The sequence below is a fragment of the Capra hircus genome, chromosome 9 (assembly GCF_001704415.2).
Source record: "Capra hircus breed San Clemente chromosome 9, ASM170441v1, whole genome shotgun sequence".
Lineage (NCBI taxonomy): Eukaryota > Metazoa > Chordata > Mammalia > Artiodactyla > Bovidae > Capra > Capra hircus.
The window spans coordinates 48,477,281-48,502,607 of NC_030816.1; the positions used below are offsets into that span (position 1 = coordinate 48,477,281).

The 25,327-nt window shown below is 35.5% G+C and overlaps 1 protein-coding gene across 1 annotated transcript in view; it reads left to right on the top strand.

Annotated features, from left to right (window-relative positions):
• Nucleotides 1–25,327, top strand: part of RNGTT (RNA guanylyltransferase and 5'-phosphatase) — a 235,757-nt gene that overhangs the window by 78,926 nt on the left and 131,504 nt on the right. The window contains exons 9-11 of the mRNA XM_018053155.1: nt 2,971–3,106; nt 12,031–12,102; nt 18,093–18,257. Of these exons, the coding sequence (XP_017908644.1) occupies nt 2,971–3,106; nt 12,031–12,102; nt 18,093–18,257 (373 nt within the window). The remainder of the gene's footprint in view (nt 1–2,970; nt 3,107–12,030; nt 12,103–18,092; nt 18,258–25,327) is intronic.

The window sequence follows — 25,327 nt, forward strand, 5'->3', positions numbered from 1 at the left end:
CCTCTTCATGAAAGTGAAAGAGGAGAGTGAAAAAGTTGGCTTAAAGCTCAACATTCAGAAAACTAAGATCATAGCATCTGGTCCCATCACTTCATGGGAAATAGACGGGGAAACAGTGGAAACAGTGTCAGACTTTATTTTTTGGGGCTCCAAAATCACTGTAGATGGAGATTGCAGCCATGAAAATTAAAAGACGCTTGGTCCTTGGAAGGAAAGTTATGACCAACCTAGACAGCGTATTCAAAAGCAGAGACATTACTTTGTCAACAAAGGTCCGGCTAGTCAAGGCTATAGTTTTTCCAGTGGTCATGTATGGATGTGAGAGTTGGATTGTGAAGAAGGCTGAGTGCCGAAGAATTGATGCTTTTGAACTGTGGTGTTGGAGAAGACTCTTGAGAGTCCCTTGGACTTCAAGGAGATTCAACCAGTCCATCCTAAAGGAGATCAGTCCTGGGTGTTCATTGGAAGAACTGATGCTGAAGCTGAAACTCCAATGCTTTGGCCACCTGATGTGAAGAGTTGACTCATTGGAAAAGACTGTGATGCTGGGAGGGATTGGGGGCAGGAAGAGAAGGGGACGACAGAGGATGAGATGGCTGGATGGCATCACTGACTCGATGGACGTGAGTTTGAGTGAACTCCGGGAGTTGGTGATGGACAGGGAGGCCTGGCGTGCTGCGATTCATGGGGTTGCAAGGAGTCGGACATGACTGAGCTACTGAACTGAACTGAACTGAACTGAACACATCTCTCTGTTTTCTTAGAACACTTGTTTATGGGAAACAAATTGTCTTCTGGTATAATAGCCTCCATGTATGTTTGCTTCCACATCTTCAGTTGAACGTTTCTTCTATTCCCCTAGCTTTAACTTGATTCAGCTCCCATCTTTCGGTTGCTGCTGCTTTTTTTTTTTCATCTGCCTCATGGGTAGGAGATTAGACCGACTTGATCCCTGTTCCTTCCATTCTCAGTGGTACATCGGGACTATTACTCTTCCACTGTTTCATTTAACAACAAACCAGACAACACAGTGATTCTTCTGTTCCTTTGAAGCTCATGCCTTTCAACTTTCTAATTAATTGCTGTCAATTTTTTCTCATTCTTTGAAGAGTTTGGTGCCTGGATACAGTCTCCATTTTCACCCCAAATCTTGCTGCTATCTGTTTGGTAGTGTAGCCTATCAGTCTGTAATTTCCTCAACTGTTAATTCATTTGGACTTCATTGTTTTATATGGTGTGCACTAGTGCTCCATTCTTGATGATCCACTAGTTGGGAGTCAGTGACAGTAACTTATATCAATATATCAATAAATGTATTGACAGTAACTTGGTCATTGGAAGGATGACTAATGACCAAAGTCATTTCAATGTATATGAAGTGAAGTGAAATGAAAGATACTCAGTCATGTGTGACTCTTTGCAAGCCCATGGCCTGTAGCTTGCCAAGCTCCTCTGTCCATGGAGTTATCCAGGCCAGAATACTGGAGTGGGTAGCCATTTGCTTCCCCAGGGGATCTTCCCAAGCCAGGTCTCCGACATTGTAGGTGGATTCTTTACTGTCTGAGCCACCGGGGAAGATCAGTTCAGTTCAATCGCTCAGTCATGTCTGACTCTTTGCAACCCCATGAACTGCAGCACGCCAGGCCTCTCTGTCCATCACCAACTCCTGCAGTTCACCCAAACCTATGTCTATTGAGTCGGTGATGCCATCCAGCCATCTCATCCTCTGTCATCCCCTTCTCCTCCTGCCTTCAATCTTTCCCAGCATCAGGGTCTTTTCAAATGAGTCAACTCTTTGCATCAGGTGGCCAAAGTATTGGAGTTTCAGCTTCAACATCAGTCCTTCCAGTGAACACCCAGGACTGATCTTTAGAATGGACTGATTGGACCTCCTTGAAGTCCAAGGGACTCTCAAGAGTCTTCTCCAACACCACAGTTCAAAAGCATCAATTCTTTGGCACTCAGCTTTCTTTATAGTCCAACTCTCACATACATGACTACTGGAAAAACCATAGCCTTGACTAGATGGACCTTTGTTGACAAAGTAATGACTCTGCTTTTGAATATGCTGTCTAGGTTGGTCATAACTTTCCTTCCAAGGAGTAAGCGTCTTTTAATTTCATGGCTGCAATCACCATCTGCAGTGATTTTGGAGCCCCCAGAAATACAGTCAGCCACTGTTTCCACTGTTTCCCCATCTATTTCCCATGAAGTGATGGGACTGGATGCCATGATCTTAGTTTTTAAATGTTGAGCTTTAAGCCAACTTTTTCACTCTCCTCTTTCAGTTTCATCAAGAGGCTCTTTAGGTTTTCTTCACTTTCTGAAATGAAATGATTGACTAATGAAAATTTTTATGAACTTGTATTAAAAATTATTTTAATTCGATAGTAATGAATGATAGTTGTCCCTGAAATGGTGGGATCTGGTTTTATCATCATATTAATCCAACGAAAGGGGTTACCTGTTCTGCTTATTGTTGTATGGTAGAAGGGACCCAGGATACGTTGAAGTCTGGGCATTTGTTGATCACTTACTTTCTTTTTTCCTATTGCAAAGTGGAGACAGCAGTACCTAATCCATATAGCTGTTGAGCCGGTAAAATGCAGTAATTACATATATGTGTGTTTTTGTGTTTTATAAACTTTGATGTCTGAAGTTTAATAAAACTTAGAGAATGTGTCTCTCCTAAGATGGGTTATGAGATTGATTTTGAATATCACATTGATTTCATAAAATTTGTTTTGATTTCTATATACCCTGTGTTTTTTATAGGAAGCAAAAACTTAAAAAAAAACAAATTTATTATTTATGGTACTTTAATCTGAATGATGGTGGAGGGGGCACTCTGGTGAACATTATTCCAGGTAGCTATTGCAAGTCTAAGGAAAAACAGTTTGATTGTTATTTCTTATGACCCTATTCTTGAATTATACTGTTAATATTACTTTCTTACTGTTTCATTTACAGGTATATGATGTTGATTGATGGCACAAATGAAGTTTTTATGGTTGATAGAGATAATTCAGTGTTTCATGTTTCAAATCTGGAATTTCCATTTCGTAAAGACCTCCGTATGCATTTATCAAATACTCTGTTAGATGGGGTAAGTCATATTTTTATCTTTTTTAAAAAAATCAAACATTGCTATTTTTCTTTCTTGTGGAAGTAAACATATTTTTAATAATTAAGCATGAAATTTAGAATCAGATCCAGTTTTTTAAAAACTTCTTTTTATTGATGTGGAGTTGACAGTTAAAAAATTGAATCTAGTTTTTACTAAGATGTTAAATTTCATTTATTTCATTTCCTACACTTTACTGGCACTTGATTGTTGTCTTAGATACAGAGTAAGCAAGCAAAATTAAATCTTAATTTTTTTGTTCTTTGTGATTGAAAAAAACTTTTTGAAAAAGAGTCATTTTATTTTATGGTTTTACTTGTTGATCAAATTTTAGTTGTGTGATATGACATATCACGCTTCCCTGATGGCTTAGTAGTAAAGAATCCATGTGCAGTGCCAGAGGTGCAGTAGACGTGGGTTTGACCCCTGGGTTTGGAAGATCCACTGGAGGAGAAACTGGCAACCCACTCCATTATTCTAGCTTGGAAAATTCCATGGACAGGGGAGCCTGGAAGGCTGTAGTCCATCGGGTCACAAATAGTTGGATGTGACTGAGCACGAACACGATGATATATCACATTTTCCCTTGGTTCTTTAGCTATATGGACTGACAGTTCTTGTTGAAAGAGGATCGTGCCTTTGAAAGTACCTGCTGTACTTTTACATTTGAATTTTGGGAACTGTTAAGAATTTTCCCATCCAGAAAATCTATATTTAATAATTATAAAATTACTTGATTAAAAGTATTTTATCTTTCTCCTATATGAATAGCTTTCTTTTCCCTGATTCTAAAACTGTTAATTCATTGTAAACAAAAATTGAAATAATACAGAACAGTACAAAAAAGTTGGTAAAAATCAGCTGAATACCCACTCCTGAAGTAATTTCTGTTATCATTTTAATAAACATTATTCCAGAGTTTCTTTCCTCTGTGCCAAAACGTTCAGTCTGACATCTGCTTTTGAAGGATTCATGTTCATATTAGTAATAGTAACTCGGAACAGAGATTCTTAAACAGTATATGTATCAGGATCTCTGGGGAAGTTGGGAATCCTTCTAGTCCCAGTAAGATTCTGAGTACAGGTACCTCTGCTCAGGTTGAAAATGAGTGCTTTGGTCAAATATGTAGCTGCATGGATAGTTATTACATAATTTTGTATGAAAAGATCTGAATGTGTTTTGTAACTTGTCTTTTGTTTACTTAGCAATATATTTTGGACCTTTTTCATATAAAAGTGAGTAATAGGCCACTACATATGTAAACACTGTAATTTGGGGTTTTCAAACTATCTTGATTATGAAAATGATAGGGAATAATAGTGGAAAAAATATGATAGCCTGTCCTAGACCTAGTGAATTAGACTCTCCCTAGGGCCAAGGTAGTTGTTTTTTTTTTAATTGGTGGGAAATTACTTTACAACATTGTATTGGTTTCTGCCATACAACAACACAAATCAACTGGAATTATTCATTTGTCAGCTTCCTCTTGAACTTTAATTTTTACAAGTGTCCAAGTGACTCTAATCAGGCCAGTTTGCAAACAATTCTATAATTAATTCAGCCAGTCTGTTTTTGGTGGACATTTAGGCTTTTTGGTAGCTTTTTGTATTAAAAGACACACTAGAATGCATATCCTTATACCTTTTTCTTTTCACAATTGTGCAGTTTTATAATTAAGATTCTTAGAAATGAGATGGTAATATGCATTTAAAAACCATTTGATTACAAGTAATTGAAGTCCATCTTAAAGTAACTAAGGAAACAAGAACTAAATTGTCACAAATAATTAGATTTCAGCTTGATTTGCTTCAGACTGGATCTGGGGACTCAAGTGATATTGGCCAGGCACTGTCTTTCTCTCTCTTTGTTTGCTTTACTTGTCTGTTCTCACTGCATGAAGATTCCTTCCACATGGGAGGCGAGTTACATTGCAACCCAAGCAGAAAGGGAACTTTTTCTCCTAGTATCCATATATCAGTCCCAGGGAAGATTCCAGAGGGCCTGGCCTGAGTTACGTGTAAGTGCAAGGAGGAGTGATGGTGGAGGCCAGGAGCTCATTGGTGGCGGTACCACTTGGAGTGCGAGAGGAGCAGTCCTTCCAGGGAAGGGTCAGTAACAGGCTGTACTATACTGTGGGGACTATGCTGGTTTTGAGAGCATTGCCCATTTTAAACATTGACATGTATGATTACCACTCTTCTTTCCAGAAAGTTTGAACACATGTATGGTTCTGCCAACCATATGTAAATGGGTTTTGAAAATTTAAAATCTTCTAATTTTAAATGACTCTTTCATTTTAGGGGATAATATATAGCACAGTGGTTAAGAGCCCTGACTCTAACTGATGGTGCCTGATTGGCTGACATGAGGGCCCTCCTATGGTTTACTTGATTTCCTCATCTGTAATGAAGTTAGGCTAAGTTCTTGGTGCTGCTGTGAAGATTAAGTTGGATGGGTTATAAAGTGCTGATAATAGTGTCTGATGCATAGTGATATTTACCTCTTAATTTATGTGAACTGTTAAGGAGGTTTAACATTTTTCGCTTATTACTGTATTTAGTATGGTACAGAGATAGGGTATTTCTTTTGTGAGTTGCCCATTCAGATCTTTTATACATTTTCTTATTGGATATTCATCTTTTTCTTACTGGTTTACAAGATGTTTTGTTTATTGGGATATTGCTTTATGATCCATATTTTATAAAAATGTGTTTTAAAATTTTTTCTGGTGTTTTCTGTGGCACAAGTATAAATTTATGTAGGTAAATTATGAACACCATGTTTAAAAAAAATTTTTTTTTTTGGAATATAGTTGATTTTAAAGTGCTGTGTTCATTTTAGGTGTCCAGCAAAGTGAATCAGTTATACACACACCCACCCCCCCACCCACCCACCCCCCCCTACTATTCTTTGGATTCTTTTCCCATGTAGATCATTAGAGAGTATTGAGTTCCCTATGCTATACAGTAGGTTCTTATTAGTTATCTTTTTAATATATAGTAGTTAAACACTTTGGTTTTTAATATTTGGCTTTTGTGCCATTTTAAGAGATATTTTTACTTAAGAATTACTATAATACCCACCTGTATTTCCTTCTGATACTTTTATGATTTCATTTGTATATTTAAATACTTGATCTATCCACAATATATTTTGATAAAAGAAATAAGGTAGGGATACAGTTTTATGTATTTCCCAATGTCTAAGCTATTTCCCCAGCATCAGTCAGCCAATCTCATTTTTCCTTTTAAATTACGTATGTCATTTTAAAATTATTTATAGGATTTCCATATATGTTTGTTTCTTGATCCACTTTCCTATTCTGCTAATATTTAGGACTTCCAGTGGTAGTTTTAGGTTGACTTAAATGCTATAACTTTAGCATACAAATTAATGTCTGATAGTGCAAGAATACCCAATATTCTGGCTCTTCTGAAGTTTACCACTTAGATTTTATTCTTTTTTTTAGCTTTTGGGTGAACAAGGCTATTTGAAAAGGTAGGCTGAACTAGTATGTTACACTCTGTACAACAAGTCGCTTGTATTTTTCTCTGCAAAGTGATCTCGGGTAGGCTTGGTTCTGCACTGTTTATGTTTCTTTTTGCTCTGTTTGGTTGTGTGGTTTATCTGTCTGCCACACCTTCACTATTTTTCTTTGGAGGGAAAAGGAGCTCTACATCTTTCTTATGACTTACCACAACTTTTAAGTCTCTTTTCTACCGAGATACTACTCATGTTCTTTAATATTTCTTCACTTTTTTCAACATTAAACCTTTTTCACGAGGTAGATTAAATTATATCTGACCAGTAGTCTCTGGAATTTGAATGAGAATGCTTTCTGTCTTAAGATGAAATTTGCTTCTCTGGTTTGGAGTTGTACTAGCAGGTAGATATTGGAAGACTAGGGAGTAGCTTGTGAATGTTTGTTTAAACTCTCAATGATAGAAATACCCTCATGAAAACCACATGCATAAAATATATATTAAAAAAAATAAAATAAAATATGTATTTATTTGTTTAACAGAGGGAATACCTCTTTCTAAGTGACCTGAATGCTTATTGCCCCTATCTCATGTGCTTTTTAAAAAATTTGCCAGTTTTATTTTGGCTTGTGCTGGCCAGAAGATGGACGACTGTGACTCGAAAATGAGATGGTTTGAATTAGTCACTTGTGAGGTATAGTTTTAAGTGCTTAGAAGGTTGAGAATGTGACCTAGAGAGAGTGAGAGTTTGAGGTTGTGTGGAAAAGAGCAGTGGACATAAGATCAAAGAATTTTCGATGGGGCCTAATGAGTGTTGGTAGCAGACCAGGTTGAGAGGATGACTGGGCCAGGTACTGAAGATTAAGAAAGAAGGAAAGAAACTCTAATAGTTGGTTGAGACTGAGTAGCAAACAGAGACTGAACCGAGAGTAACTATAGTCACAGAGTCACCTACTGCATACTCTGTGAGGCTACTGGTAAATTTTCATTCCTGCGACAGTGTGTGTATTAAAATACTTTACATGTATACGTAAACTTTTTAACATACTTGTGTGTGCGCGTGTGCATGTGCACACACACACCCCTTGTGGTTGACAGAGCCACTGCATAAGATCAGAAATATTGTTCACTGCACATCTCCAGGGTGCACCGTTCTTGTCCTGGTTGATGTGACAGGCATCCCTGGAGTTGTGCTGTCCATAATCTGCATCACCAATACCACAGCTGTGGTACTTGGTTCACGCGAAAAACAAGAACATTTATTTTGATTTTTGTTATTCATTTTATCTAAGTTACATTTTTTTTTAGCATTGTGATTCATGAAATAAAAGGAAGAGAAAGACTCTTAAGTTATAGTGTTTGCCAAAGTTTAGTGTAGTTTTTCATTTCTGTCATGTGCCATGCCAGAGCGCAGGCAGTGCTTAGTAGATCAAGGAGAAGGCCTCACCTTGGAGACACTGTACTTCTTTGGGGAGGTTGGAGAATGATAGGTGAGGAATAAAACAATAATAAAAATGAGAATAAAACAATAATAAAACAATAATCTGATGCTAGGTATTTAAAACAAGTCTAGGGTGGTTTAGAGGAGAAATGAATCATATCTAATTAGTAAAGATGGTTTGTAAAGGATTTGGCATTAGATTATGGGAGGATTTCTATAGAAAGAGACTTTGGTTGGACATGAGCCAAGGGTATTCCAGGTAGAAATAATGCTTAAAATTTAGATGTTTAACCCTCTGCAGATTTAACTTAGCAATACTGTTTATTTTCACCCCAAACTTGGATAACTGAGAGCAACATAATAGACTCTTATGTGATTTAAAAATAGCAATATGATTCATGATGTCATTTACTTGGATCAGAATTATAGCTACCATATCTGTTTTTCCACTTAGTTAATTAAAACAGCCCTCTTTAGTTTCCTGTTTCTTCTACATTTTCATTTGCAAATTGTTTTTGTAAAATTCCAAATCCAAGAATAACTCAAACTACCTAATTGTCTGGCTATCAGATATGAGTGTTGAGGCTTTGTTTTGCTCTCTAAATTATGTTCTTTGACCTACAAAATGTGGAAAATTGGAGTTTAGAAATACGGCATTAATTCACTTGAAACAAATAAGTAAAATTCAATCAATTTTATACTGAGGATAACAGGAGAATATAACAGTTAATCAAGTTTATAACAAAAATCTTGGGAAAATGACATGTCTTTTCATCTGTTAATTTTTTATAAAAGTATATGCATGCTTGTTAAAACTTTAGAAAGTCTGTGTATTATAAAATAGGAGAAAACTCAGCTATCAAGATTAAATTTTAACCTTTTGATGTGTTTCCTTTTAGTCATTTTGTTATGGCTATATGTATAGAATGTGTATAATCAACACATATATAACTCACATTTAATATAGGCTGTGTGTCAGACGTTCTTTTCCTTTCGTCTTAAAAACTGATTTTTGGATTTCTTTTTCAAATTTCACTTTATTAAGAAAGTTGAAATGTAATTCACCATTCTAAAAGTGTATAAGTTAGTGGTTTTTTGTATTTGTAAGATTGTGTGACCACTTTGTTGCTGTTGTGTAGTCACTAAGTTGTGTCTGACTCTGTTCTTTGTGACTCCATGCACTGTAGCCTGCCAGGCTCCTCTGTCCCTGGTATTCTCTAGACAAGAATACTGGAGTGGGTTGCTATTTCCTTCTTTAGGGAATCTTCCCAACCCAGGGATCCAATCTGCCTCTCCTGCTTTGGCAGGTGGCTTCTTTACTGCTGAGCCACTAGGGAAGCCCTGTGCAACCTCCAGAACATTTTGTCACCTAGATGTTCTATGGTAATTACAAACAACTGGGCCTTATCTAAAAGCATTTCAAAGAATGGGTTATCTTTGAGATAAGCTTTGAAGGCCCCAAGTTTTCCACGGTTATTTTCTCTCATTAAAACTCTCATTGGTTCTTCAAAGTACTCAACTTAATATTCCTTGTATCTGGGCCATGCCAAGTCTTTAGCATCATCTTTGACTGTGAGCCGTTGAAACTGAAAGTCCTACCTATTACTGAACTTTAGATTGTTTACCCCTTTTTTCATTCTTAGGTTGTTTCATGCAGGAGGGTAAATCTAGGCCCTGTTTCTAAAATTTGATCATAGGAGAAAATCTATTTTCCCTTCTTCACTAGATTTTATTTATTTATTTTAAATTTTTATTTATAAGTGTGGTTAAGAAGGATCCAGTCAGTAGTGGTGACTATATGCACACTGTGGTGTAGCAGATCTCCATACCTTTTTCATCCTGTAAAAGTGAAACTGTCTACCAGTTAAACAGCTTCTCATTATCCCCAGCCTGTGACAGTCACCATTCTACTTTCTGTGAATTTAATCCTTCAGATACCTTATATAAGTAAAATTATGTGTTATTTTTCTTATTATTACTGGCTTATTTTACTTAACATAATGGCCTCAAGGTTTATGCATGTTGTGGCATGTGATATATTTCCTTTTCAAGGCTGAATGATATTCCACTATCTGTCCATGCCACATTTGTTTATTCATTCATCTGTTGATGAACGTTTGGGTCCTTTTCTTAGCTGTTGGAATAATGCTGATATATACAATGAGTGTATAAATATCTCTTCAAGATATTGTTTTTAATTCTTTTGGAGGTATACCCAGACGTGAGATTGCTGGGTCCTGTTGTAGTTCTAATTTTCAGTTTTTGAGAGAACTGCTGTACTTCTTTCATACTGGGTGCCCCATTTTACAGTCCCATTAACAGTGCAGTTCAGTTTTCTTACCTCAGTTTTAGGCTTAAACTTTTTAAATGTTTACTCACTTTTCTGTATCCTAGAGCAATAGTGACAGCTGTGGGGATGGGGGACATTGTGATGAAGAAGTTATTGGGAGGAATGCAGCCTAGGTATTGGGTTTTTGTTAGAATCCCTGGGTTCTATTCTCTTTTAAAAACTGTGGGTGAAAGTTTTCTTCAGCTAGTTGGGAGCCATAGTTTATTCTAGTAACTCAGATTGTTTCTTCAGCATGGAGTCCTATAGCCTTTATTACAGTGTTCTGAGACAAGAACAACCACTGAGTTTGCTTCTCTATATTTGAGTATAATAGTGACAGTTATCAAGAATTTGTCATTTATGAATAGGGCTTTTGGGGGTTTAGTGGGCTTGGGGCTGAATCCTGCTGTGCCTTTTTGTTTTACCAGAATTTTGGTAGTTTTCCATGGCTGTCAGTTTTTAAAGTTTACTGGTTTGTTTATTCCTTTTTACTTGTTTTGTTTGCTGATAACAAACTTTCTTTTTTGTTATTTTTAATGTTTGAAGAATATACGTATTTACTCATTTCATCAGGTAATTTGAGAGGGAAGTTTTGTGATGTCTGTTCTCTGAACCTGTAAGTCCACTTAACTTCCATGCACCCATTTTTGAAAAGATTAATTGAAACCTGTTATTGGTACTACCTTGTTGGCTCATAAAATTCTCAGATACTTAAATAAAAATATTTCAGTAAGCAGTTTAAAGTAAGAAAAGTGATTTATGTCATGTTACATTCAAGATGATAACCATAAATAAATGTCAGTAGTGCAGCAAACAAAATTTGAAAAAGAAACCAATTGGTAATAATTCCTTAAAACTGGAAAATATATCTGTCCTAAATCAATGTATTCTTTGTAATTTTAGATGGTTGTGTGTGAATATTTCATCGTGAAATTAGGTAACAAATAGCTTGCTTACTTTCCTAGGAAGAATATGAGGGAAGAAAAAGAATTTTAGGTTAAAACCTAGTATTAAGAAATAAAATTTAAAAAATTTTACTTTTATGCCTATAATTACCCTTTAGTGTCCTTTATCTCTTTTCTGTCAGTGCACGGAATTTAACTTCTTTTCACTTAATGGAGTATGATATCATATTCTCTTGCACTGTTCCTTTGATCAGAGTAGAGGGATATGGAACAAAGAAAGACTGTGTGGGTCACATGGAGATTTTATCTATAATAAGGGTACCATTTATTACCTATAGGTTTATGATTAAAGTAATTGGCATATGACACAACGTAGAACAAACTATGATTTAACAAAGTTAACTTTTTAAATGTTCCTGATATTTGGAATTAAAAGTTTGTAGTCTCTTTTTCCTAATAGTTGTTTAGTAATCCAAACACCATGAAATGTAGCATAGTAATTCACATATAAAAAAATAATGAAATATTGTCATGATTTTATTGCAACACAGAATATATTCATGATGGGGCTTTGTGAGGTGCTAACAGTCTATAGATTTCATTTGTATATAAGTGTGTACACTTTGAAATTTCATCAAGTTGTATATTTATGTTTTATGTACTACTTTGTATGACTGTTATATTTTAATCAAACTGAAGAAATTGCTATTAAAATATGAATAAACTTACCTTTTTTTTTCTCTTTCAAGGAAATGATTATTGACAGAGTTAATGGACAGGCCGTTCCTAGATACTTAATATATGACATAATTAAATTCAATGTAAGTACTTTCTATAATTTATAAAATAAAAATTGTCAATGAGATAATTGGTTTTTAACAAATAAAAAGGATTATTGCCTTAGAGATAGTAGGAAAGACAAATGATTAATATATCAAGTTACTCGTTTGACACCTTGTTAATACTTTTACATCTCCTTTTCTTTCTCTTTATTACCTAACATTTTGCACATTTCTTGTCTTTGGAGTCTTTAGGAACTTCAAGTGAGTATAATTGTGATATAATAAGACAGTATTTTGTAAAATGGAAAATTGTCAATTTTAGCTATCTTATCCTGGATTTTAAAAAGTCTCCAAATTTTATTACTGTCTATCACTTAAAAAAGAGAAACTGACTATGAGTGTTGATTGTATAACATGGAGGCAGAAAGATACAGAAAGAAAACAAAGTGTAAAACTACTTTTTGTAAATAAATAAAAAAGTAGGAATTATATTCTCTACCTATTTCCTACAATTTTAGACTTACCTATAATCTGCCTGTTAATGCTGAATTATGGTATAATGACTAAATTATTTAGGCAGTACAAGATGACTTCTGTAAATGCAGAAGTTCTCTCAATAGTGTATATCCATGAAAAGGTATAGTTGTTCCTCTACATATTTTATTCAAATTGCATAGTCACTTAGTATTCAGACCAGGCTGAAAGCAATTAAGGCTTTGGGGATTAAAAGTATTAAGTTTTAAGGCTTTGAAGATTTGTAACAAAATTTTCAAAAAGTGCTTTTTTGGGAGATATACATTTTAAATTACGGTATTAAGATTCAGGATTGTATTAATCCAGATTACTTTTTCTCAGAAATTTTCAATTACATATCTCATTTTTTGTTAAATTTCTAAATCAAACAGTTTCAAATTTAAGAAACTGAAGGTCAGAAACCAAATTTTAATTTTGTTCTCTTTTTGACTCCTATATTCCTCAAGAATAATGCATCCCAGGATTGACTTACTCTCATCGCCAATCTTGGATAATGTTCAGTGGACCATAATGAGATGTAAAGAGTGGGGGTGGCCTCATTTCTTTGTGATTGGGGGCACACGGTCTCCTTTGCCTCTTGATAATGAGCTCTGCTTTAATATTGTTCAGTGCAGGTTCACTTGTTAGCCCGGGAGCTTTGTCTGAGACAACAGCCTTCTAATTCTTTTAAAAAAAAAAAATGAAAAATTTTATAGTACACAAAAATGTGGAGAATAATATGAGGAATACTCATGTACTGACCTCCCAGTTTTGTTGAAGTTTAACATTGTCAGTTTTACTCCATTTTCTTTTTAATAAGGAATAAATCATTACAGATTTAGTAGAAGTTTCTTACGCAAACCTCTCTCATTCCATTCATGATCCCCCCTTATCCAGAAGGAGCTTCTACCCTGAAGTTACTATTATTCCCATGAATGTTTTGAATACCTTTACTCACTTTAATTAATTAGTATTTTATTACATTGTATGAATAAACAGCATTCATCTTTTTCCCCTCTTTGATGGACACTTGGGTTTCCATACTTTGCTGTTGGGCTGCTGTTGCGTGGAACAGTTTTATATACCTTTTATTGTGCATGTGTGTCCAAGCTTCTCCACGACAGCTCTCATTCTTGGGATGTGATCACCTGTGCTGTGCTTAGTTGCTCAGTCATGTCTCTTTGTGATCCCATGAACTGTAGCCTGCCAAGCTTCTCTTCTCTGTCCATGGAATTTTCCAGGCAAGAATACTGGAGTGAGTTGCCATGCCCTCTTCCAGGGAATCTTCCCAACCTAGGGATCGAATCCAGGTCTTCCAAATACAGGTCAAAGAATCCAGGTGGATTTTTTATCATCTGAGTCACTGGGGAAGCCATGGTCACCTGTAAAAAAAGGCAGTCCCTCATCCCTACATCATGGAGATTCTGATTACATTGGTGACTACGGCTTTTTTGTTGTGCTACTAAATTCCCCTCAGGAGTAGTTGTGCCACTTTACCACAGTTGATATTTTCAGACTAAGATTTTTGGCAACTGGATAGTTTTGTTTTCCCCTGGTTACTAGTGAAGTTAACCATATTTCTTTTTTTTTTTAAATTTTCAATTTTTATTTTTACTTTTTTATTTATTTGTTTTGGGCTGCCCTGGGTCTTCATTGCTGGGTGCAGGCTTTCTCTAGCTGCAGTGGAACCAGGATACTGTCTAGTTGTGGTGCTCGGACTTCTCATTGCAATGATTTCTTTTGTTGCAAAGTGTGGACTGTAAAGTGTGGACTGTAAAGTGTGGACTGTAGGGTGTGAGGGCTTCAGTAGTTGCGGCTCACGGTCTTTAGCATGCTGGCTTAGAAGTTGTGGTGCACAGACTTAGTTGCCCCGCAACATGTGGGATCTTCCCACACTAGGGATTGAACCCATGTTCCTGAGCTTCCCTGGTGGGTGGTACAGATGATAAAGAATCTGCCTGCAATGCAGGAGGCCCCGCTCTGATCCCTGGGTCAGGAAGATCCCTTGGAGAAGGAAATGGCAACCCATTCCAGTGTTCTTGCCTGGAGAATTCCATGGACAGAGGAGCCTGGTTGGGCTACAGTCCATGGGGTCGCCAAAGCATTGGCCACAAATGAATGACTAACACTTGTCCTTGCTTTGGCAGGCAGGTTCCCAACCACTGAACTACTAGGGAAGTTTGAAATTAAGCATATTTCATGTTTATTTTTACTTGCTTGAATTTTTCTTTTGTGATTTAATTGTAAGTTCAAATAATTTTCTAATAGTTATCCTTCCTGGATTCTAATCCTTTCTTAGTTATATATGTGGCAAACAATATGTTTTCCAAATTAATATCTATTGAGGCACAGAATTTTTTTCATTTTAGTGAAATCAAAGTCACCGGATGTCAAAGTTTGTGCTTTTGTGTCTTGTTTAGGAAATTCATCCATATTTTGCTGTAAAAATGATGAATTCATAGTTTTCATCTCAAGGTTTATAATCATTCATTCAATAAGTATTAATTGAGTACCTGTTACTATTTTTCATTGGTTTTAATGTCACATTTTTCATATTTCTGATAATAAGATATAATTGAAAGCATCATATGTTTAATTCTTTAATTTACCATGGAGCTTTCATTGATGGTTTCATTTAGGGCTTCCTGGTGGCTCAACTGGTAAAGAATCTGCCTGCAGTGCAAGAGACCTGGGTTCCATCCCTGGGTTGGGAAGATCCCCTGGAGAAGGGAATGGCTACCCACTCTAGTATTGTGACCTGGAGAATTCCATGGACTGTATAGTCCATGGGGTCACAAAGAGGCAGACAGAACTGAGCGACTTTCACTTTCACTGATGATTAACCACTTTGTTTATTTTGATTTATCAAATCAAGGTCACTATGAGAAAAATTTTTTTGAGATAACAGTTTAAAACATTTTAATCCCTTAGTTTACTATTCTGTCCAGCAGTAATTTCATTGATAATTTTTCGTATGTCAAGTATTATTCTAGGTATCAGGAATTCACAGAAGACTAGGACATGATTTCTTGCCTCCAGGGAATTTGTGATTTAGTGTACTGACCTCCAAAAAAGGCTACTTCCTCAACAATTCATTGGGATTTGAAAAGAAGAAAGATTTATTCTTAATCTATTATTCAATTTTTGTCTGTTTTATAATATACAGTTGTGTATATATGCAATTTATTAGAGGCTAATATGCATATATTATACACAATTGTTAGGATATGTGTTTAGATTGAATGCAAAATTAAAAGAAACTTGAAGTGCACTTATGAATGGGAATGTAAATTAAAGAAATAATTATAAAAGTATCATAAGTATAATATCAGATATTAGGGAGAAATAGGGAAGTATATGGGAGATATATGAGAGGTAGCAAAGAGGTGAGAATATTCCAGGTTGAGTCATTTGAAGTGCGGAGTTGTAGACAGAGAAAGTGACCCATTAATTGTGAAGGAGTGAGCCTAAGAGGTCAGGAGTGTTAGATGGACATTTGTGTACTTGATGTGTGGTGAGATGTGCGATGTAGCAGGAAATGAGAATGGATGGTGGTTGGGGGGCAGATTACTTGAATAAGGCATTTTAGCTCAGTTCTGTGTAAAATAGGATACTGCTGAAGGGTTTTAGTTATGTTAATGATACGATCATACTTTAATTGTTTTGAAAGATAACTCCACTGGCAGTGTGGGTAGTGTTTTGACCTAAGAAAGAACTCAAAACAGAGAAGACTATTGAGAAGTCAATAGTTTGAGTGCTTCCTGTAGTCTGTTCTCCATAATTCAACACATCTATCAGGAACTTCCTTTATCGTGGGTAGCACAGATTTGAAGGTGAACTTACTTTCTATTTGTAATTTTTAGACTTCTGATTTTATTTCTTAAGAAGAAGCCTTGCTTGTTTCACTGTAATTTTACAGGGGTCTGAACTCATCTAATAAATGAACCTGACATTTTAGATTTCTCAACCTTGTTAATGACATAGGTGACGTGGAAAAGATTGCAGATGGACTAACTACATGGTTATTTACTAACTACCATTGGAGAAGGAAATGGCAACCCACTCCAGTTTTCTTGCTTGGAAAATCCCATAGATGGAGGAACCTGGTAGGCTACAGTCCATGGGGTCACAAAGAGTTGGACACGACTGAGCGACTTTACTTTCACTTTACTTTTTATTTCCTCAATAAACATCTGTTACAAACAGCTGTATGCCTTTGTATAAAGGGAACATGTTCTACCTCATATCTAGCTCTCATTCACTTTGATTTGCTCTATATTTTTTGCTTAGTATCAAAATTGTTAGCCTTCCAAAGTTGAGGAAAAGTCATCCTTGAGGTGTATTTAATGTTCACAGCTTAATCAAGTGTTGTCACCTCATTGTAAACAGTAGGCTGGGTAAATGTTAGGTTGAGTAATATAGATTAGAGAAGAGGAAGAAGGCAGAAAAGATAGGGAAAATGCTGGGAAGGGTATCTAATTGTGAAGTAAAGAAGAGAGTACTTGGTATCCCGTTGAGGTGATACTGCTTATTTGGACCATTACTGTCACCCAAGTGAAGTGTTACAGCTCTATTTGTATATCCAGTTAGGAGAGGGCAGGCCCCTACCCTCAACTCATACAAAAGCATTACGTGTACTTTTTATTTCATCATTCAAACCATGTATATATATCACATATATACTCCTCTGGCTGCATGCATGCTCAGTCATGTCCAGCTTTTTGCAAACCCATGGACTGTGGCCCATCCTTTGTTCATGGAACTCTCAAGGCAAGAATGCTGGAGTGGGTTGCCATTTCCTCCTCCAGGGAATCTTCCTGATCCAGGGATCAAACCCATGTCTCCTGTGTCTCCTGCATTGGCAGGTGGATTCTTTACTATTGTGCCACCTGGGAACCCCATCAAATATGTATACCATAATATATATACTGTGTATATACATATAGAGGAGTGGATTACTTTATTTTTTGAATATATTTTATAAACTGTTCTTTATTAGTTTTCAGAGTTGATAATATATTTCTTTAATAATATCTTCTACTTCTTGATGGCTGTAAGGTGTTAGCATTTTAAACAACAAAACGATGATTTTTTTTTTTTTTTGCTTACTTTGGTGTGTTGTTTACATATACTTTCTTACCTACTTGGATTTTAGTTTTCACACAGGTTTTACTAATTCATATAAATAATAAAAGTGATTAGTGAGTATATTAATACTTTAATTAAGATGTGAAAGCTTTGGATCTAAAATTTGTATTTGAGGAGATTTATATTGTTCCCCTATATTCTTTTATATATTTATAATCTAAATAATTGTATATATGTGTATTTGCATGTTTAGGTATGCTTCTATCATTAGTCTATCAGGACTGGCACGTACGGTGGTGCAGGCTGTGCACTGGGCAGCTCCAAAGGATGCTGTTTATATAGACTGCTGTAGTGTGACAGCCTAAATAACTATTCTGATATAATAGTTTTTAGCGTTGAAATTTAAATAATTGTCTGGTTTAATTCAGGCACAGCCGGTTGGAGATTGTGATTTTAATATTCGTCTGCAGTGTATAGAAAGAGAAATAATAAATCCTCGACATGAAAAAATGAAGACAGGGCTCATTGACAAAACACAGGAACCATTCAGTGTCAGACATAAGCCATTTTTTGACATCTATGCTTCAAGAAAGGTAAAGTTTTCTAATTAGTACTTACAGTGTATCAAAATTTAACTTGTGAAAGGAATATGAATGACATTTTGAGGCCCTCTTTTCTTGACTTTTCCAGAAATTACTTGAATATAGCACTGTTTTGGACAGACATGTAAAACCTCAAGTCTGCACATTCACAAGATTCTTTTTTTAAAAATTTAAGTATAGTCGATTTACAATGCTGTGTTAGTTTCGGGTGTACAGCAAATTAATTCAGTTACATATATATGTATATATATTGTTTTTCATTATAGGTCATTGTATGATGTTGAATATAGTTCTTTCTGTTGTACAGTAGGTCCTTGTTTATATGCTTTATCTTGGTAAGATTTTAGTGATGGAAACTTAAGTTTTTCCTTGTGTCTCATAATAGTATTTGATTCATGGTGGTTGGTTTATGTTTTTTAAAAAGCTGTGAAGAGAATAGAATTATATAAAGTGAAAATCACCTGTTAGGCCTTCTGAAGGTCAACAGTGTTTAGTGTGTAGTCTTATTTAAAAAACTAATTTATATATATGGATATATATACATACACATGGAGAGTTTTCTTTTGTTATTGCTTTTTTGTTGTTTTGACACTGAAAATGCATCATACTAAATATTCTGGAATTATTTCACTTAACAGTACTTGGAAATGCTCATGTGGAAATATTTCCATGTCATGCAAAGAGATTTGTAATTGCTGCATAGTGTTTGACAGTAAAGGTGCACCATGGAATTATTATGTTTCAGAAGAGGTGTGGTTAGGATAGAAGAATACAGGAAATAAAGCAACATGAGCAGTTACATGTTTTAAAATTTTTTCTGATATAATCTCACATGTTGGATGATGTAATTTTGTGTTGTATTTGAACTGCTTCTGCTCAAGTTTGCTCAATTTGGTATTAGCCCTTGGATATAATATTAGCAAAAATCTTAGCCCTGTTGAATGCCTATCTTTTTTTCTCAACAGATACAAACTTACCATTCCACTTTCACATTTTGCATAATGCCTGCTTGGCATGGTCCCATTGGTTGACTTCTGGTGCCACGGCCTTCCTACAGTTCACTGCTTGCCTTTTCTGTCTGTTTTGGCTACGGGAATAGGGGTGCCTATAAGAGCCATACACTTCTATGCCCTGCCCAGTCGGTAGGATAACGATAATGTTAACATTTAGTGCAGGTCACACCCTTCATGGAAATCTGCTTACTGGAGCTGTGTTCAGTTCAGTTCAGTTCAGTCACTCAGTTGTGTCCAACTCTTTGCAATCCCATGAACCGCAGCATTCCAGGCCTCCCAGTCCATCACCAACTCCCGGAGTCCACCCAAACCCATGTCCATTGAGTCAGTGATGCCATCCAACCATCTTATCCTCTGTCGTCCCCTTCTCCTCCTGCCCTCAATCTTTCCCAGCATCAGGGTCTTTTCCAATGAGTCAGCTCTTCACATCAGGTGGCCAAAGTATTGGAGTTTCAGCTTTGTACCCTTATAGAAATATTTTCTAAATTATTAATACAGCATAAAAGTTGAGCAGAAGCCAGATTCTTTCAGTTTGCATTCATTTTTTTAAAAAACCGTTTTGACAGCTTGTGTTGTCATAATTCAAAGTTTAGCGTTTAAGAAAATGTGTCTTAGTGTAGTTTTATTAGTCAGAATCAGTGCTGCTTAGAAATGCTTAGAAAATTGTTCTTCGGGGATCTTAAGTAGTTATGGTGAACAACTTCTCATGTAGTTTTTCAGTAGAAAAACAAGATGCTCTTATTTTCCTTTGTGCTAATGAAATCCCGCTTTGAAATTATCATAGGAAATTCTTTTAAAGCAGTTCTAATATTTGGTATTTTAAATATAAGTCACCTTTCCTTCCATTTTTAGTTATTACTGTTATTTTTTGTTCTCAGTTTCTCTTACCAAAGTGTAGAGTTGTGGAATACAGAGGGAAAGCACGTTTTATAGTAGAGTAGGGTAAAGCGTCTGCCTGCAATGCAGGAGACCTGGGTTCGATCCCTGGGTCAGGAAGATCCCCTGGAGAAGGAAATGGCAACCCACTCCAGTACTCTTGCCTGGAAAATCCCATGGACGGAGGAGCCTGGTAGACTACAGTCCATGCGATCACAAAGAGTTGGACACGACTGAGCGACTTCACTTCACTTCAGGTCTAAAACAGGCTGTAGTAACACCAGTCATAGAATAGTAGCTACGGTTGGCAGGTTATTGCTCTGGAGATTCTTATTATTTTTATCTTTGTTAATGGGAATTGTAAAGTAGTGATATTATGAATGATGCAGCATTCAATTTATCTTGAGTCTCCTTTGTGCCAGTTTTGGTACATAGAGATCGCCTTCAATCTTTTTTTTAATAGATACACATATTCAGTCTTATCATTATACAATACTTAACTAATTCATTGTCATAGACATTAGGGTTATTTTTAGCCTGTTGATAGGTTTTTGTTTGTTTTGTATGTGGATATCTAGTTGTTCCTGCAGCAGGAAAATATGTATCATTTTTATGAGGAAGGCTAGGTTTTAGATACTTTGAAACAAAATTTATAATTCTGAAAAAATATGTACTTTTGGGTAGAAAATAGTAGAATTTCATTTCTGTCTGTTCATAAAATCTTGAACATAACTATGATTTTAGAACTTTATTAACACAAGCTCTATAAACAGCCTCTTCATTTTGTCTAATTTGATCCATCAAACTAGTGAAGGGATAATGAGTTGTTCAATTTTTAACTTAATATACATGCATAGATGTTAATAAGTAGCAGTTTCTTAAATTACAGTTTTATTTGCATTTCCAGTTTGAAGGCCAGTTAAAAAAGAATTATATGAATAATTAAATATGGTTAACAAAATTTTTAAAGTCAGATAATAGATAGTTTCTGTTTATCATCTTAGAAGAGTAACCATTGCTATTAGTGTTTATTGTATCCATCAGAATTTCTTTATACAAGCAAGTACATTTATTTATATTCTTACCACTCTGACCCAGGAGGTGATTCTTGACTTCTTTTCCTATACTTTGACTTTTTTTTAACTTAAAAAAATTTATCTTGAGTCGTCTTTGTGCCAGTTTTGGTACATCTCCTTTAATCTTTTTTTTATAGATGCACAAATTTCCATCTTATCATTATGCCATACTTTACTTAACTAATCCATAGTCATAAACATTAGGGTTATTTTTAGCCTGTTGATAGGTTTTGTTTGTTTTGCATTTGGATATCCAGTTGTTCCTGCACCAAGTATTGATGAGATGATCCTTTTTTTTTCTATTGAATTCCTTTTACATCTTTATAAAAAATAAGTTGTCATGTATGTTTGGGTCTATTGCTAAATGCTTTGTTCTCTGCCCTTGATCTGTTTTATTTGTTTTTGTGGTGGTAGTGTCTTGACTACTTTTGTTTATAATAAATCTTGAAATCAGACAGACTTAATCTTCCAACTTGGTACTTCTTTTTTAAAGTTGTTTTGGCTATTGTAGGCCTTTGTGTTTTCATTGACTTCTCTTTCTCCATTTTGTTTATTATTTTACTTTTAGTCAAGACTAGGTGTTCAGTGTTGTCAAATGGCTTTTTATAAATCTATAGCTAGAATATAGTTTTCTTTTCAGCTTAGTTTTATTTATTTTATGAATTAAGCGGAAATATATCTTAACACTGAAGCTTTCTTTTGTTCCTGGGATAAGCCCTATTTAGTCTTAATATATTATTATTAATTTATCTTTTGAAAAGGGTTTATTTTTTAGAGCAGTTTTAGGTTCATGACAAAATTGAAAGGAAGGTGCAGAAAGTTCTTATCTACCTCCTGCCATCACACTTGCATAGCTGTCTTCTTTAGTAAACTCCCCAATTTTCTCTTTCATATGACTAAGCCTGAACTTGGATTATCTCCCATTTGCAAAGTTCTGTTTCGCTAAGTTATTTCTACTGAGTTGTCTTCATTTCCTGCTTGTTTGCCTCCCTCCACTCCATACCTTTCTCTTATTAGTAGTTATGTTCCCTCGAGGGATGTATGTGCTTAGCATTTAGCTAGACCATGGAAGGCATCGATCTTGAATGGTTTTAGGGAATTACGGTTGATTAAAAAAAGATAAGCAATCCCTCAAGAAACAAGAGAAAAATCAAATAAATAACCTAACTTTACACCTAAAGCAACTATCAAAGGAAGAAATTAAGAACCCCAGGGTTAGTAGAAGGAAAAAAATCATAAAAATTAGGACAGAAATAAATGAAAAAGCAACAAAGGAGACTATAGCAAAAATGAACAAAACTAAAAGCTGGTTCCTAGACAAACCATTAGCCAGACTCATCAAGAAAAAAAGGGAGAAGAATCAAATCAACAAAATTAGAAATGAAAATGGAGAAATCACAACAGACAATAAAGAAATACATAGGATCATAAGAGATTACTATCAGCCAATAAAATGGGCAACTTGGAAGAAATGGATGAATTCTTAGAAAAGTATAACCTTCCAAAACTGGACCAGGAAGGAACAGAAAATCTTAACAGACCCATCACAAGCACGGAAATTGAAACTGTAATAAAAAATCTGCCAACAAACAAAAACCTAGGACCAGATGGCTTCACAGGTGAATTCTACCAAAAATTTAGAGAAGAGCTAACATCTGTCCTACTCAGACTCTTCCAGAAAATTGCAGAGGAAAGTAAACTTCCAGACTCATTCTATGAGGCCACCATCACCCTAATACCAAAACCAGACACAGATGCCACAAAAAAAGAAAACTACAGGCCAATATCACTGATGAACATAGATGCAAAAATCCTTAACAAAATTCTAGCAAACAGAATCCAACAACATATTAGAAAGATCATACATCATGACCAAGTGGGCTTTATCCCAGGGATGCAAGGATTCTTCAGTATTTTCAAATCAATCAATGTGATACACCACATTAACAAATTGAAAGATAAAAACCATATGATTATCTCAATAAATGCAGAGAAAGCCTTTGACAAAATTCAACATCCATTTATGATAAAACCCTCCAGAAAGCAGGCATAAGAAGGAACATACCTCAACATAATAAAAGCCATATATGATAAACCCACAGCAAACATTATCCTCAGTGGTGAAAAATTGAAAGCATTTCCTTTTAAGTCAGGAACAAGACAAGGGTGCCCACTCTCACCACTACTATTCAACATAGTTTTGGAAGTTTTAGTCACAGCAATCAGAGAAGAAAAAGAAATAAAAGGAATTCATACTGGAAAAGAAGTAAAACTCACTGTTTGCAGATGACATGATCCTCTACATAGAAAACCCTAAAGACACCACCAGAACACTACTAGAGCTAATCAATGAATATAGTAAAGTTTCAGGATATAAAACTAACACACAGAAATCCTTTGCATTCCTATATACTAACAATGAGAAAACAGAGAAATTAAGGAAACAATTTCATTCACCATTGCAACAAAAAGAATAAAATACTTAGGAAAAAATCTACCTAAAGAAACAAAAGACCTATATATAGAAAACTATAAAACACTGATGAAAAAACTCAAAAATGACACAAATAGATGGAGAAATAAACCATGTTCACCAATTGAAAGAATCAGTATAGTGAAAATGAGTATATTACTCAAAGCAATCTATAGATTCAGTGCAATCCCTATCAAGCTACTAATGGTATTTTTTGGAAAACTAGAACAAGTAATTTCCCAATTTGTATGGTAATACAAAAAACCTCGAATTGCCAAAGCAATCTTGGGAAAGAAGAATGGAACTGGAGGAATCAACCTGCCCGACTTCAGACTATACTACAAATCAACAGTCATCAAGACAGTATGGTACTGGCACAAAGACAGAAATATAGATCAGTGGAACAAAACAGCCCAGATATAAATCCATGCATCTGTGGACATCTTGTCTTTGACAAAGAGGCAAGAATATACAATGGATTAAAGACAATCCCTTTAACCAGTGGTGCTGGGAAAACTGGTCAACCACTGTAAAATAGTAAAACTAGAACACTTGCTAACACCGTACACAAAAATAAACTCCAAATGGATCAAAGATTTAAACGTAAAACTTTAGAGGAAAACATAGGCGAAACACTCTCTGACATAAATCACAGCAGGATCCCCGATGACCCACCTCCCAGAGTAATGGAAATAAAAGCAAAAATAAATGAATGGGACCTAATTAAACTTAAAAGCTTTTGCACAATAAAGGAAACTATAAGCAAGGTGAGAAGACAACCTTCAGAATGGGAGAAAATAACAGCAAAGGAAGCAACTGACAAAAAAATAATCTCAAAAATATACAAGCAGCTCCTGCAGCTCAATTCCAGAAAAATAAATGACCCAGTCAAAAAATGGGCCAAAGAACTAAACAGACATTTATCCAAAGAAGACATACAGATGGCTAACAAACACATGAAAAGATGCTCAACATCACTCATTATCAGAGAAATGCAAATTAAAACCACAATGAGGTACCATCTCATGCCAGTCAGAATGGCTGCTATCAAAATGTCTACAAACAATAAGTGCTGGAGGGAGTGTGGAGAAAAGGGAACCCTCTTTCACTGTTGGTGGGAGTGCAAACTAGTATAGCTACTATGGAAAACAGTGTGGAGATCCCTTAAAAAACTGGAAATAGAACTGCCATACAACCCAGCAATCTGGGCATACACACCGAGGAAACCAGAATTGAAAGCGACACATGTACCCCAATGTTCATCGCAGCACTGTTTACAAAAGCTAGGACATGGAAGCAACCTAGATGTCCATCGGCAGACGAATGAATAAGAAAGCTGTGGTACATATACACAATGGAATATTCCTCAGCTATTAAAAAGAATGCATTTGAATCAGTTCTAATGAGGTGGATGAGACTGGAGCCTATTATACAGAGTGAAGTAAGTCAGAAAGAAAAACACCAATACAGTATATTAATACATATGAACAGAATTTAGAAAGATGGTAATGATGACCCTACATGAAAGACAGCAAAAGAGACACAGATGTCAAGAACAGACTTTCGGACTCTGTAGGAGAAGGCGAGGGTGGGATGATTTGAGAGAAAATCATTGAAATATGT